The sequence below is a fragment of the Cetorhinus maximus genome, chromosome 7 (assembly GCF_964194155.1).
Source record: "Cetorhinus maximus chromosome 7, sCetMax3.hap1.1, whole genome shotgun sequence".
Taxonomy (NCBI): Eukaryota; Metazoa; Chordata; class Chondrichthyes; order Lamniformes; family Cetorhinidae; genus Cetorhinus; species Cetorhinus maximus.
In genome coordinates this window covers 78831634-78847617 of record NC_135885.1, presented here as the reverse complement: position 1 = coordinate 78847617, position 15984 = coordinate 78831634, and the positions used below count along the sequence as shown (strand labels likewise).

At 43.0% G+C, this 15984-nt stretch overlaps 1 protein-coding gene across 1 annotated transcript in view; it reads right to left on the bottom strand.

Annotated features, from left to right (window-relative positions):
* Positions 1-15984, bottom strand: part of naalad2 (N-acetylated alpha-linked acidic dipeptidase 2) — a 241323-nt gene that overhangs the window by 11518 nt on the left and 213821 nt on the right. Inside the window, exons 16-17 of the mRNA XM_078545757.1 lie at positions 4503-4767; positions 1414-1495 (exon numbers count right to left, since the gene is read on the bottom strand). Coding sequence (XP_078401883.1) covers positions 1414-1495; positions 4503-4767 — 347 coding nt within the window. The remainder of the gene's footprint in view (positions 1-1413; positions 1496-4502; positions 4768-15984) is intronic.

The window sequence follows — 15984 nt, the reverse complement described above, 5'->3', positions numbered from 1 at the left end:
AACAAATACTAGCCTTGTCAGCAATGCCCACATCCACATGAAAATATTTTTAAAAGTTAGAATTAGGAGTAATTGAAACCCAGGCACTCCCATTACTGAGCATAATAGAACAAAAATAGAGATGCATGAAAGGAGGTACATGGGTTCCTGCTGAAACATCCCTTAAAGGCAAAAATACATGTTGAATTTTCTGGATGGAGAAGCTACTTTATCCCTGCAGCATGCAATAACTTTTCATTCTAAGGAAATGGCTCTGCATCGGTAGAGATTAGGAGCTCAAAGGGTGTGTGCGTAGAAGGATGAATGTTAAATATGAAATATGACCCTGCCTACAGGTGAATGTTCATTAGAGGTAAAGTCACATGGAACAGATAATGTACCCAGTACAACACAAATGTTTATGAACAATGAACAAGCCAATTTGTTAGTTTCTCATGACATTTGGCCATGACATAGAATTAATTTTGATGCTGCCAGACCATCAAAACATATCAGCACTGCCAACTACTATTTGTATGAAACACATCCAAAAAATAACATTTTCTTTCTGTTGGTGGCGTAGATGAAGCGTTTGCTGGTGGAATAGGTACCCAACACCATCCAAAGGAAATGTTAACTGCCTGTTGGTCCTACCATCGATGATGGCATGCAGCCTGACTGCTGCCAATGACTAACTAATACTGACCATCCTCAATCAACAGTAATAACATCACTAGGCAGATCTGCTAGCAGACTAGCATAATTTTACCTCTTCAACCATCTAAATAGGGACCAATGTGGGGAAATTACATTTCTCACTTAAGGATCTGGACTACAAAATATGTCTGAGGAGAATAAATCACTGCTTGTCATTGGTGCTTTCATTATTTCAATAATTAGACATCGTCTACATTCATAGTGCCTGAATATATTTATATGCTCAGTTTTTTTTTCCATCTTCATAGTATCTATGATGCTGAATTGATACAATTCAGTTGTGATTCAAGTCATGACACTCCAACCAGTTGGTCAATGGAGGTCTTGTAGTGCAGTGGTAGTGTCCCTACCACTGGTCTAGCGGTTCTGGGTTCCTGGCCACGGAAAGCAGTGTTCATGATCCCATTCAGTCGGGAGCCCTTCCCCACTTCCCACTATTTCTCAAAGGAAAAAAGCTGTGCGTGAAGATATGCATAAAAAGAATCATTGGCTATCATTGATTAGTGGGACATTCCAGCTGTTGTCTAGGTTACCACATGAGGAATCTAAGTGGGTGTATGAATCTAAGGAAGGGATGTAAAAACCACTAACCCAATTTGTTTCAATTTGGTCTGCTTTATTGGAGCATAAAGAGTAAGAGAAGAAGATACAACAGCAGCAAAGAGGGTGAAGCATGGTTTTCAACTTTACTGTAGTCCAATAGGTTTTATTACTCACTCTGTGATGTCAATCTTTTCCAGTCGTTTATGAAAATCAGTGGCAATGCGTGTAAAGTTATGTATAGATGAAAACAGAGAGTCTGAAACACAAAAGCAGACTTTAGGGAACCTTTTACTTTTTAATGAAGCCCAATTGCATTATATTACTTTTAGCTTTTTCAGTGCCAATGGTTAATAGGAACTTAGGTAAATAGTTTCCCAGCACTGGATGCTTTACTAGCTTACAGTCTCTACGTAACACTCCTAGTCCTGTGTTTCAATCCAACATAAGCACCCCACAAGCCTCAACTGATGATAGTTCCACTACATTGATACTCCACAAGAGCAGATATACATCTCTGGTCCTCTCCCACACTAAATTATACTATATGGACTTTGTCAAATTTGTCAAATACAATGCTCCATATATAATTTGTTAGAATTCAGACTGTATCTGCAATGACAATCAAGAAACCATTAGATAATCTAGGGACTCTTATTCATTGGTTCCAGGCTTAATGCAGGAAGAATGAAACAAGAAAATGCCACTTAACCCATGAAAATACTACTTGAATTCTCAAGAGTAGATCTGAGTACCAAATTCACTTTATTTATTTAAACTTCACATCAACTTGATAATTTCAATGACTCTCAGCATTGACACATAAATCAACTTCCTTTTCAACTTTTCTAGTGAACATCATCTTTCACATTTCTTCTTCCAAAATGATTTTCTATGAGCTTTTCACTGCAACTTGAACTGACTAATTGCCATTTTGTCACTGTGTCCTCTACAGGGAATCAGGGACATGTGCAGGGCAAGCAGCTATGTATCTCCTTAACCAATCAGATTAAGAATCTTAACTGAGACACGCAGGGATTTAAATTGGAAAGCTGCCACAACTGAGTGCAACAATCATGATGCTCAATTAACCCATATACACTTACTGAAATGCAGGCAGCATGCTAACTTTATATAGCTTGTTCATTAGGATAATGTGTATGGCCAGCACTAACCAGGCTGCTTGTAGGCTGCACAGAATTGTAACTTGCTAGTGTCACCTAAAGCTGGATGCACTGTGGCTGCAGGAGATACTGGGAGTTGTGCAGGAATTCAATCAGTCCTGGGAAAAAGTAAGGAACGGGAGAAGGTGGGCTGCACAATTTTAGATGCTGCACTGGAGATCTTGGTGAAGGAAATGGAAAGGAGGAGTGAAGCAAAACGTTCAGACCTCAGGGTTGGAATTTAATCCAGTCAATGGGGGTCTCGCCTGCTAGCTGGAAAGCCAGCAGAAGCCCTGCATCACCTCCTTTGTGCTAGTCAGGCACTTAAGCGACCAGTGGTGGGCCTTCCCTGGGATTAAGGACCCGAGGGTGTGGAAATCCTGTTCCAAGTTGCTGCTGGCCAATCAGAGGCTGACAGTTCCTCATTACTGTCAGCACAATTGGGGGAAAGCTAGTAGCTGCTGGCAATACACCCCACAAGGCACCCAGGATCAGTGAGGGACCCAGGCCACAGATGAATTTATTTTTCTTTCATGGGATGAGGCGAATCACTGGCTAGGCCAACCTTCGTTGTCCATCCCTAATTGCGCTTGACAAGGTGGTCTTGAATTGCTGAGTCCATCTGCTGTAGGTACACACACAGTGCTGTGAGGAAGGAAGCTCCAAGATTTTGACCCAGAGACAGTGAATGGATGGCGATATATTTCCAAGTCAGGCTGGTGAGTGATTGGAGGGGAACTTGCAAATAGTGATGTTCCCATGCATCTGCTGCCCTTCTCCTTCTGGTGGTAGAGGTTGTAGGTTTGGAAGGTGATGTCAAAGGAGCTTTGGTGAGTTCCTGCAGCACACCTTGTATATAGTACACACTTCGGGGAATGGGGATAGCTTTCAGAGGGCCCCACCTTCCTGATGTTGGGTTCCTTAATCAGTCACTGACTGCCTGATGATGAGGGAACTTCACTGGGAGACCATGGGTTTGCTTTTTGGGCTTCCTGTATGTCGACTGCACCTCCTGCTCATGGTTAAATACCAGCAGCAGCAGACTGAGGCCCTTAAATGGACATAAATTGCCCAGTTAAGGGCCTCAATTGGTATTGGGGCAGGAAGGCCATACATGAGCCTTCCCACCCCAGACTTAATCTGGACAGAGGTGGGAAGGTAACACACTCTAGCCTGATTAAATGCCACCCCCTGCCTCCAAACACTGGAAAGGGCATTAAATTCCACCCCATGAATGATGAAGATCAATGACTTATTACATCATTAAAAGTTTATTTACATCGGAATGGACAAGCCCGAACTTTTTCTTTTGGGTTTGGTAGATATATTTCATGTTAAGTACAGCAACTGGCCTTTCCATATGTTTCCAACACCCAGTCTCTCCGCGAGATACCAATGTAGCAAAGTTTCTGGAACAGCTGAGCAATGTCCTTGAATTCGATGATTAACTGTGTATGTGCATTGCTATAAGCTGCTGTGGGATTTACACTTTGATCAGGGTGAGCACTGATAGCCACACTGTTATATTGACAGTATGATCCTGACCTATACTCCAGATTCATAACTTCATCATGAAAGATCGTTAATATTAACTTTGTTTCTCTCAGATGCCACCTGATCTGTTCAGTGTTTCTATCATTTTCTATTCTTAACTTTATATAGATTAGAATCCGTTTGCCTTTTTGTATTCCATCTGTTTAGGTGATCCAGATTTCAATTATTTGGGAATGAATAATACAGTAAAATATTATACATCCAGAACTTGAGTTTAATTTAGTCCCTATCACTGGAATGAAGATCTCTCCTTCAAACTGGCAGATTCTCAATGAGATTGACAAGCCTATCAGCTCACACAACTCCTAGATTTTATCAATTATTAGAGTCAAATCGCATGCTGTTGTGATGGAGGGATTCCTCTATAGTTACCTTTCAGACACATCACAACCAACATCCAAATGTATGCTAGATTTAACATTCAAAATAGTTGAGGCAGAAAAGGTGAAATAGAGAAGCAAGTATGTAGGACAGGAAATTGTCCAATTGTATGCATAAAATTCCTCAAGCAAAATAATTAACTCAATCGCGACTGAAACACTTACTTACCAAAAGAAACCTGGTATTTGTTAAGCTGAAGTTGATGCTGCTTGGCTTGCTCATAGAGGACATTTGCATAATTGGTCAAAGCTTCAGCGTAATCTCTGCAGTCAAAAGGTATGATGATAGAGTCGGCTATCTCATAAACCAATCCTCCTCGTACCTGGGCCACCGCAAGCAGTTTCTTAAAGGATGGGTCATAAAACCATTCCACCACCTCAAATATGTCGTAAGCGCTGTGATATACCGGGTAGTTGTTGAATTTGTCAGATTTCTGGAACACACAAGGAAAGCCTGAGATGGTTAAAATTATTCACTGTCTGTAGCAAGACTCAGCTACATATTGGAAGGAAATGTCTTCCTTCAATTGATTTCTCTTCATCAATTCACATTGTAAGATCTAGCTGAAAAAGAAGCCTTAACTTTTCAAATTAATACATAAAATGGTTGAAAATACCCAGCAGGCCAGGCAACATCTGTGGAATGTGGAAGTTAAAGTCAACATTTCAGGCCAATGACTATTTGTCCGAACTGAGTCCTTATAAACAGTAAGAGAGCCAGCGAGAAAGAGATGGGAAGAAAACAATTTGCCTGTGATTAGGTGAAAGAACATCATTGATTAAATAATGGAATTGAAAATGGTGTAAGACAAAGGAGGCAATAATCACAGCAATAATTTGAGAACCTGATGATGTAAATGGTTATTGATGAAGGGCAAAGGGAAAGGAAAAATTTAAAATCAATCAAAGTGGAGGGGGCTCAAGTGCCCAGGAATCTGGAGGAAGAAAATGACAGGCGATACCAGGGGTAGAGACTAGCCCATGTACAAACAGAGAACCATATTCCAAGCCTCATTTATGTAAGCATTAGTTTACTCACTCAATACTACCACCAGTAGCTGCTGGCCAAGAGGAATTACTCCATCACCAAGGTTGCTCCTTCTGGTATCATCTTCACCTCTGTTCCCTTTGTCACTAAGACTGAGACCAACTGCCAAATTTCCTCCAAAGCCTCATCCTGCCCAACCCCAGACCACCCCAGCCTAGTCCTGAACACTAGTTTCTCTCTTATCTTTGCTCAAGCCTTCTCCAAGCTCATCTTGTCCACGAGGTCCAACTCCTGCTCCTGCAACATTGTTCACATCAACTGTCTCACTTCCCTCCTTGGCTCATGTTATTTGACATTGTCAATGACTCTCTCTCCTCAGGTAAAGTTCTCCCTCTCCTTCAAATCTGCTGTCCTGACCCCTCTCTTAAAAAAATTCAACTCATGACCCTCTGTCCTTGCATTCCACTGTCCCATTTCGAATTTCCCTTTCCTCTCCAAAGAGCACAGTGAGAACAGCAGAGGGTCGGGAGCAGTGAGAACAGCAGAGGGTCGAGAGCACGGTGAGATCAGCAGAGGGTGGGGAGCACGGTGAGAACAGCAGAGGGTCGGGAGCACGGTGAGAACTGCAGAGGGTCGGGAGCACGGTGAGAACAGCAGAGGGTCGGGAGCACGGTGAGAACAGCAGAGGGTCGGGAGCACGGTGAGAACAGCAGAGGGTCGGGAGCACGGTGAGAACAGCAGAGGGTCGGGAGCACGGTGAGAACAGCAGAGGGTCGGGAGCACGGTGAGAACAGCAGAGGGTCGAGAGCACGGTGAGAACAGCAGAGGGTCGAGAGCACGGTGAGAACAGCAGAGGGTCGGGAGCACGGTGAGAACAGCAGAGGGTCGGGAGCACGGTGAGAACAGCAGAGGGTCGGGAGCACGGTGAGAACAGCAGAGGGTCGGGAGCACGGTGAGAACAGCAGAGGGTCGGGAGCACGGTGAGAACAGCAGAGGGTGGAGAGCACGGTGAGAACAGCAGAGGGTCGGGAGCACGGTGAGAACAGCAGAGGGTCGGGAGCACGGTGAGAACAGCAGAGGGTGGAGAGCACGGTGAGAACAGCAGAGGGTCGGGAGCACGGTGAGAACAGCAGAGGGTCGGGAGCACGGTGAGAACAGCAGAGGGTCGGGAGCACGGTGAGAACAGCAGAGGGTCGGGAGCACGGTGAGAACAGCAGAGGGTCGGGAGCAGTGAGAACAGCAGAGGGTCGGGAGCAGTGAGAACAGCAGAGGGTCGGGAGCACAGTGAGAACAGCAGAGGGTCGGGAGCACAGTGGGAACAGCAGAGGGTCGGGAGCACAGTGAGAACAGCAGAGGGTCGAGAGCACAGTGAGAACAGCAGAGGGTCGGGAGCACAGTGAGAACAGCAGAGGGTCGGGAGCACAGTGAGAACAGCAGAGGGTCGGGAGCACAGTGAGAACAGCAGAGGGTCGGGAGCACAGTGAGAACAGCAGAGGGTCGGGAGCACAGTGAGAACAGCAGAGGGTCGGGAGCACAGTGAGAACAGCAGAGGGTCGGGAGCACAGTGAGAACAGCAGAGGGTCGGGAGCACAGTGAGAACAGCAGAGGGTCGGGAGCACAGTGAGAACAGCAGAGGGTCGGGAGCACAGTGAGAACAGCAGAGGGTCGGGAGCACAGTGAGAACAGCAGAGGGTCGGGAGCACAGTGAGAACAGCAGAGGGTCGGGAGCACAGTGAGAACAGCAGAGGGTCGGGAGCACAGTGAGAACAGCAGGGGGCCGAGAGCACAGTGAGAACAGCAGAGGGTCGGGAGCACAGTGGGAACAGCAGAGGGTCGGGAGCACAGTGAGAACAGCAGAGGGTCGGGAGCACAGTGAGAACAGCAGGGGGCCGAGAGCACAGTGAGAACAGCAGAGGGTCGAGAGCACAGTGAGAACAGCAGAGGGTCGAGCAGCTCACAGTCTGGACAGCAGGTAGGTTACTGGCTGGGTTGTATTACATTTTGTTGCCTTTTTTGCGAAGGTGGTGGTTTAAACTAAGGACAGCGAAAGTATAAATAGTTATTTTATTAAATTAATGAAATAAACTAGATAATGTACTTAATAAAACTAAATAGCAAGTGAATAAAAACTTTAGTCAAACATGTGAAAGAGTCAGTTGGTGATGGCAGAGCAGTTCGCCTGTTGTCACTGCTGCATGTGGATGTTGGTGGAGGCCAATGAGATGCTGAGCAACCACATCTGCAGTGAGTGTCTGCAGCTCAAGGAACTGCGGCTCAGAGTTGTTGAGCTGGAGTTCGAGCAGACATTGCAATTTACCATGGAGTGGTATCTCGACACTTTGACCTAGGAGTCAGTCACATTCATGAAATCAGGTATTAGTTTAGACTTGGTCGTAGTCAGTGACAAAATTTTGTGACCTGGGGTCAGGTTGGTAAGGTGATCTAGTGTGTAGTGATGGAGGAGTCTCAGCCTTTGACCAATGTCCAACAGGTATGAGGTACTTTCTATCTATGTAGGTGAGAGCAAAAACTGCAGGGTGCTTGGGCAAACTGAACATGATACCATGATACAGGAGGTCGTTCATCTATATAAAAGCAAAATGCTGCGGATGCTGGAAATCCGAAACAAAAACAGAAAATGCTGGAAAAACTCAGCAAGTCTGACAGCATCTGTGGAGAGAGAAAAACAAAGTTAATGTTTTGAGTCCGTATGACCCTTCTTCAGAGTGTTCATGTAGTTGGGGGTGCAAAAAGGAATGAAGCAGTGGTACAGGATAGTGTATTCAGGGGGATAGATACTTTTCTCTGCAACTGTGGCCGGGAGTCCTGAAGGTTGTGTTGCTTGCCCAGTGCCAGGGTTAAGGATATTTTCTCATGGCTGGAAAAGAACTTGGAGTGGAAGAGACAAGACTGGTGATTGTGCTTCATGTAGAAACCAGGAATGGCATTCCACTGAGGGAATTTGAGGAGCTAGGGTTCAAATTAATAAAGAGAACCTCAAACGTAATAATCTCTGGATTACTACCTGAGCTACATGTAAATTGGCATTGGATCAAACTGATCAGAGAATTGAATGCCTGGCTGGAAAAGTGGTGTGAGAGACAGGAGTTTTGATTTATGGGGCATTGGCACCAGTGCTGGCGAAAGATGGAGCTGTTACATCAGGATGGTCTCCAGTTAAAGCAGGTTGGGAACAGACTCCCGGTGAATCAAATAACGAGGGCTGCAGCTAGGGCTTTAAACTGGAATGGTGGACATAGGTGGCAGATTAAATTCAATGCAGGGAAAAAGTGAAGTGATTCATTTTGGTAGGAAGAACACGGAGAGACAATATAAAATAAAGGGCACAATTGTAAAGGGGGTGCAGGAACAGGGGGACCTGGCTGTATATGTGCATAAGTCATTAAAGGCAGCAGGGCAAGTTGAGAGGGCAGTTAATAAAGCATACATTATCCTGGGCTTTATTAATAGGGGCACAGAGCACAACCACAAGGGAGTTATGTTGAACTTGTATAAGACACTAGTTTGGTCTCAGCTGGAGTATTGCATCCAGTTCTGGTCACTGCATTTTAGGAAGGATATGTGAAAGCATTGGAGATAGTTCAGAAAAGATTCCCAGAATGGTTCCAGGGATGAGGAGCTTCAGTTACGAAGATAGATTGGAGAAGTTGGGACTGTTTTCCTCGGAGAAGAGAAGGCTGAGAGGAGATTTGATAGAGGTATTTAAAATCAGGAGAGGTCTGGGCAGAGTAGATAGGGAGAAACTGTCCCCACTTGTGAAAGGATCGAGAAAGAGAGGGCACAGATTTAAAGTAATGGGTAAAAGAAGCAAAAGCATCACGAAGAAAAACTTTTTCATGCAATGAGTAGTTAAGGTCTGTAAAGTACTGCCTGAGAGTGTGGAGGCAGATTCAATTTGTAAGAAATAGTGCCTTTAAGAAATGGTGTTTTTAGAGTTTTTATATAGAACTGTGTTTATATAGAATTCTCATGGAACTAGCTAGCACAACATCTAATACTCTCTCTCTCAAAAAAAAACATAAACAATTCTAAGAAATCAGGGACCAGGACAAGGTAAAGATAAAGGTCACAAAGATTGCGCTCCCCACACTGAGGTCACTAGTCTCTGCAAACATTCCTGAACTGATCGCAGAAAACATTCTGGTGCCCTGTATACCCCGGTGACCTCAAGCCAAGGTGACAAACAGGATGGGAGGTGACCACACAGACATCTTGGATACCTGTCCTGTACCCACTAGTCAGAAGGGTTTGAACAGGTGATTGACTGGTATGCTACCAGTCTCTAGAAATATGGTATATTAACGTGTGCTGGGAGACAGGGGGCAGTCCTCATCAGGTGACAGTCCACACCAGGCAGCCACCTTGATGGAAGATGGACCATGAAAGATGGATGAAGATGGGGAAAGAGTTCCCGGACACTTTGGCTAGAGAGCAGAATGCTGTCATCAAAAGCTACTGAGATCAACACACTCCATGCCAAACATCCATTTGTCTCTGGGACCAGTGAACCACTCACCACTGTCATGAGTTACATACTTATCCTGTCTATTTAGCAAATGCATCATATCTAAACTGTTACTTCTTAATAAATGACCTTAAATTTACTTATGAATACTCAACTGCTTATTTTAGGTATCTGTGGCTCCCAAAACTAAAATCTTACAAATGGAAGCATTCAGAAGGGGATTCAATTGTTATCTGAAATAGAAGAATGTGCAGAGTTATGGGGAGAAGGTAGGAGGGTGGCACTCAATGAATTGCTCATTTGGAGAGCCGGTGTAGACACGATGAGCTGAATGGCCTCCTTTGCACTGTAACAATTCTGTGATTCTGTGAATTAAAAATGGTGGGTGGGGGGGGATTGCGGATTGGGATAGTGGAGGGAGGGTGCAGCAGGTAAGGAGAAGTTTGTAAAACTAGAGAGAAAAGTCCGGGATATAGAACAATGGAACAGTGCAGTAAGTTTGGTAAAGATAAACCAGAGTGGTGCCAGGAATTGACAGAGATTTTAATGATAGTATCGGATCAGTGAATAAGGTCAAACAGGGAAAAGGGTAAAAGGTTAAAATTAAAGGTGCTTTATCTGAATACATGAAACATTCACAACAAGACAGACAAATTAATTCCAAATAAATGGGTTTGATCTAACAGCCAATACAGAGGCCTGGTTGCATGGTGAAGGTTAGGAACTAAACATTCCAAGGCACATGAAGTTCCAAAAAGACAGACAAAATAGGAAAGAAGTTGGGGAGATGGTGGGGTGGGTGGGGAATGTGGGGAAGAGGGTGCTAGCCCTGATAGGAAAAGATGATGTAAGGACAGTAGTAAGGCAGGATCATGGCTTGGAAGAGCAGAAAGTAGAACCAATATGGGTGGAGATAAGAAATGACAAGGACCATAAAACACTGGTCAGAGTATTTTACAGGCACCCTCCCCCCATCCCCCTCCCAACCACCACAGTAGTAGTTACACTGTTGGACAGAATATTAATCCAGAAATTAGGAGAGCTTTTAACAAACGCGATGCAATAATCATAGGGCAATTTAATCTTTATACAGATCAGACTAATCAAATTGGCAAAAATAGATTGGAGGACGAGTTCATGGATTACATTTGAGACCATTTAGTAGAACAATACATTGTAAAGTCAACCAGGGATAAAGCTATTTTAGATCTTCTCCGGTGTAGTGACTTAATTAGTAACCTAATAGTCACGAATCCTCTAGGGAGGAATGATCATAATATGATAAATTTCATGTTGAGTTCAAGAGTGACATACTTAATGCTGACTGTACAGTCTCAAACTTAAATGAAGACAATGATGTAGAAATGAGAGGCAAGTTTGGTGAGGAAGATTGGGAAATTAAATTTAAAGATATGATGATAGAGGAGTCATGATCATTTAAAGAAGTATTTTATAATTGTCAATGAATATACATTCTAGTGAGAAATAAAAACTCCATGGGCAGAATTTTGCCGTAGGTGAGCAGGGGGCGGGGCCTGCTCGCCAACATGTAAAATGACACGGGATGACATCAGGCGGAACCCCCGAAGTCATCCCGCCCCATTTAAATTTTCAGGAAGGCGGGGGCGCGGCAAAATCAGCTGCAGGCCCGCTGACCTGTCAAGGGCCAATTGAGGCCATTGACAGGACCATTTAAACAATTAAAACCTTAAGGTTGGTGGGCAGGCCAGGAGCCCCGGCGGCAAATAGAGAAAATATGAAACCTCATCCACAGACGGGATGAGGTTTCATGCAGGGTTTTAAAAAGTTTAATAAAGTTATAGAGTAAATTATGAACATGTCCCATCTCATGTGGCATTGTCACATGAGGGGGACATGTTAGGGAATTTTTTTTTTCTATTTTTAATCTTTTTCAAAGTGGAAGCGATTTCCCTGAGGCTGCACTTTGCCTCGGGGAGATGTGCACTCTTTCGTGTGCATGCGCGAAAGAGTGCTCTCTCGCTTTTGGGGAATCCCCCCCACCCGCACAGGAAGCGCATAGCGCTTCCCGCCGGACGTCATGCTGGGCGGGCCTTAATTAGCCAGCCCATGTAAAATGGCGGTGCGGCCCGCTTCTCCGGCGGGGATCGGCTCCCTGCCTGCCGGAGATTGGGTCGGGCCCACCTGCCCGACAGGCAGAAAATTCTGCCCCATGGGAAAAGCCATCAATCCATGACTAACTAAAGAGGCTAAGGGTAGTATTAGATTAAAAGAGTTGAAGTATGGTAATTTTGGGGATTAGGAAAACTTTAGGAGCCAGCAAAGGACCAAAAAATGCTAAAGAAGGAGAAAATAGAATGGGAGTAAATGAGAAAGAAATATAAAATCATTTTTTAAGAGTTTTTACAAGCATGTAAAAAGGAAGAGAGTAGCAAACGCAAAAGGGAGTCCCTTAGAGGCTGAGACCAATGGTATAGTCTTTTATTTGTCGTGCGCAGCTTATTCATTTAAATGCACCGGCCCTTTCAATTTTTGTGTGTGGTCACTTATTGGGGCTGATTTGTGCATGGCTTAGAGGGAGTATTGGCTGAGGCAGAAGAAATTGTAATGGTGTATTAGAAAATGATAGAGATGTTAAATAAATATGTTTTCACAGTAACAGATGAAAAGTAATAGAAATAGAGGGCAACCAGGGGTTTAATGAGAATGAGAACCTTATAAAAATTAATATTAATAAAGAAGAAGCACCAGAGAAATTAATATGTCTAAAAGCTGACAAATTCCATGGACCTGATGCCTTACAGACTAGAGTTCTACAAGAGGTGGCTACAAAAAGAGTGGACCTATTTGTTTTGATTTTCCAAAATTCCTTTGATTCTGGAGTGATCCCAGTTGATTAGAAGGTAGCAAATGTAACAGCCCTATTCAAAAAAGGAGGGCGAGATAAAGTACAGGTCAGATGGTCTACCATCAGTTGTCAGGAAAATGCTGGAATCCATTATTAAGGAAGTGGTAATAAGGTACTTAGAAAACCATAATATAATTGGGAAGAACATCTGTTAGGGTTTTTTGGGATCAGTCAAATAAATGGGTCATTTTCAAGTAGGCAGGCTGTTACTAAGAGGGTGTCACAAGGATCAGTTTTGGGGCCTCAGCTATTTACAATCTATAATAATGACTTAGATGAGGAGACCAAGTTTCTTGATGCTACAAAGCTAAGGACTCTGGATGCTAAGTCATTGATTATACCAAGGCTGAAATCAAAAGGTTCTTGAACTCTAAGGGAATCAAGTTGTAAGAGGATTGGGCAGCAAAGTGGAATTGAGGTTGAAGATTAGCTATGAACTCACTGAATGGCAGAGTAGTTCAAGTGGCCTACACCTGCTCCTATTTCTTATGTTCCAAGGTAATTTTAAGGTAGACTGGGTACCTTTCAGGTCCAAAAGTGGTGGCATTAGGCCTATTTGGGAGTCTTGAGATACATGGTGAGCAATGATCTGAAGCTAGAAGTTTCATGCTCCAACTATGCAGTAGCAACACAAGTGTTATTTTCCACTAACAGAAAGCTTCCATCAAGCCAAAAAGAAATTATACCTACCACACAAATGAGGAATGTGGTATAGGAATTTCAGTGCTAGTGTGATGAAAATTACATAGGCTGTACATCCTAACTCCCGGTGGATCATATCAAACAACGCATTCCTTCAGCTGTTTGCAATAGGCAGAGTACTGGTCATACTCAACCAGCTCATGCTTGCAAAATCCAGAACATAAGGTCTAATGTTAGATGTGATTCCATGATTGGACAGCACTCGTTGAACAATCCTGTGTGTGCTACGATTACACTAACAATCAGTTTAAGATTCTCAGTCAGCATCATAATGTGGCTCATTTATGCTCGCTAGAAGCAACATATATTCATATGCAGGAACAAGGAACATGTCCCAGCATTGCCCCTTTTTTTGAACTAAACAAAAGCATGGGGAACAATAGTTCTCTGGTGCATTCTCCATGGCAACACCTCAACCAGAGGTGACTTGCCAATCAGTCAGCACCCTTTTCTCATGCAGTACAAATTATTGCACCCTTACCCTTTGAAATTTTACATTATTTTGTTTGTCCTGATGAGTGCAAGATAAAAAGCTTCAACACTATTTGCACCAACACTCAAGTTCTGTACTACCAAGAGACTATTTGTTCTCTATTTTAGTCAGCCACAAGCCAGGGACTCCCATGAGTCAGTGGGGATTTTGATCCTTTTAGGGATGAGGACACATGCCAGATAAAATTAAACACAGAGAAATGTGAATATAAACTAAAATGATACAATTTTAAATAGAGTGCAGGAATAGAGAAATCTGGGAGGGGGGGCAGACACATACAAACATATGAATTAAGAGCAGGAGAAGGGCATTTGGACCCTCAAGTCGACTCCGCCATTCAATAAGATCATAGCTGATCTGTTTGTGGCCTCAACTCCACATTTTGCCTGCACCAAATAACCTTCGACTCCCTTGTTAGTCAAGAATCTATCTTCCTCTGCCTTAAAAATATTCATTGACCCTGCCTCCAGCGCTCTCTGGGAAAGAGAATTCCAAAGATTCACAATGCTCTGAGAGCAAAAATTTCTTCTCATCTCTGTCTTAAATGGGAGTGTCATGAAGCTATTAATGTATATAATATTTTGGAAGATATTTTTTTTAACAGATGTTTGGTCTGCGGGCATGTCTTCATTGGATTAAAGCCAGCTAGTCTGGGTGTTGTGATGTACTAGTTTGAGATGTAAACAGAGAGATAGCATGCATTTGCATTTTTTGAATAGAGCATTCTAGAAGTGGGGTGAAAACTTGACCCCTTTCTAACAGATACCAAGCTGAATGTTTATATTACTAATAAAATTGGTACTGTGAAAGGGGTTTCATTGTTAAAAGGTGAAGTTCAAAGAGGTTGTTGATACAATGAGAATTAACATTCAATGGGGCTGATAGGTATAACTTCAGTAGTTTTCGGATGTTGTAAGATCAAAAGGCAGCTGCAAGCCTCCAACTGGCTCCACAGTAAAAAGAACCTCATTTTGAATTCGTAAGGTGAAAATGCTTTGCCTGGTGTTTGGTTAAGTCTATGGGTTGTTGTTGCCTTAATGGAGATTAGTTTGGGAATTTGTTGAAAGTTATGATAGTAGTAATGTGTAGCCATGTGTATATATTTTAACCTGTGTAATTAATAAAATATTTCATTAAGTTTAATGTAAAACCTCGAAAACTAGTGGTCTGATTCCTGAGTTTAGAGTCGCATCTCAAACATAACATTTAAATTATTGATTATGACAGTTGTTTGAAGTTTCCCTCTGGGATTTTTAAATAACTTTGCTTTACCAACTGCATCGGTCATAACAATTGGGGGCTCGTCTGGGATTAAATTATATTTCTAATGCCTTGATTGGTTAGGAATTGGTGGATCTTAAAGTTTACGGGTCCGAGTGGTACTTTGAATTCAGGAGTTGGTGAGGTATTTTAGAAGTGGTGAGACTGCAAGATGGCTTTGGCAATTGCTAAGACTTGTCTGGGAGTAGAAGAGATAACTCTAAATGGGTTGGAGAAAATAACCATAAGTAAGTTAACAGAGTTGGTGGATAAGTTAAAATTGGGGTTACCCGCAGGAGCTAAGAACTCAGATATAGTTAAAAGTATAGCACAGCATCTACAGTTGGAAGTGAAACCTGATACTTGTGAGTCACAGCTGGAGGTAGTGAGACTTTAGCTGCAAATGAAAATGCTTGAATTAGAAGCAAAGGACAAATAAATGGCTTCTAAAAGGGAATTAGAAATTGCGAAGATAGAAAAGGAGGAAAGAGAAAGAGAATTCCAACTGAAAATGTTGGCAGTTAGAAAAGAGATGTCAGTAGGTGAGGAAGGATTTGTCACTAGAGTAGAACCCAGTGGGGTTATGTTTAAATTTGTACAAGTTCTTCCAAAGTTTAAGGAAACAGATATTGAAGCATTCTTTATTTCATCTGATAAGCTAGCTAAACAAATGAAATGGCCACAAGAAAACTGGACAGTACTATTACAATCTAAGCTATTAGGTAGAGGGCTTGAGGTTTTTTGCTTCGCTTTCAGAAAAAGCTATTTTGAGTGCATATGAGTTGGTTCCTGAAGCATACAGGCAGGAATTTAGGAATATGAGAAGCCAGCCCAG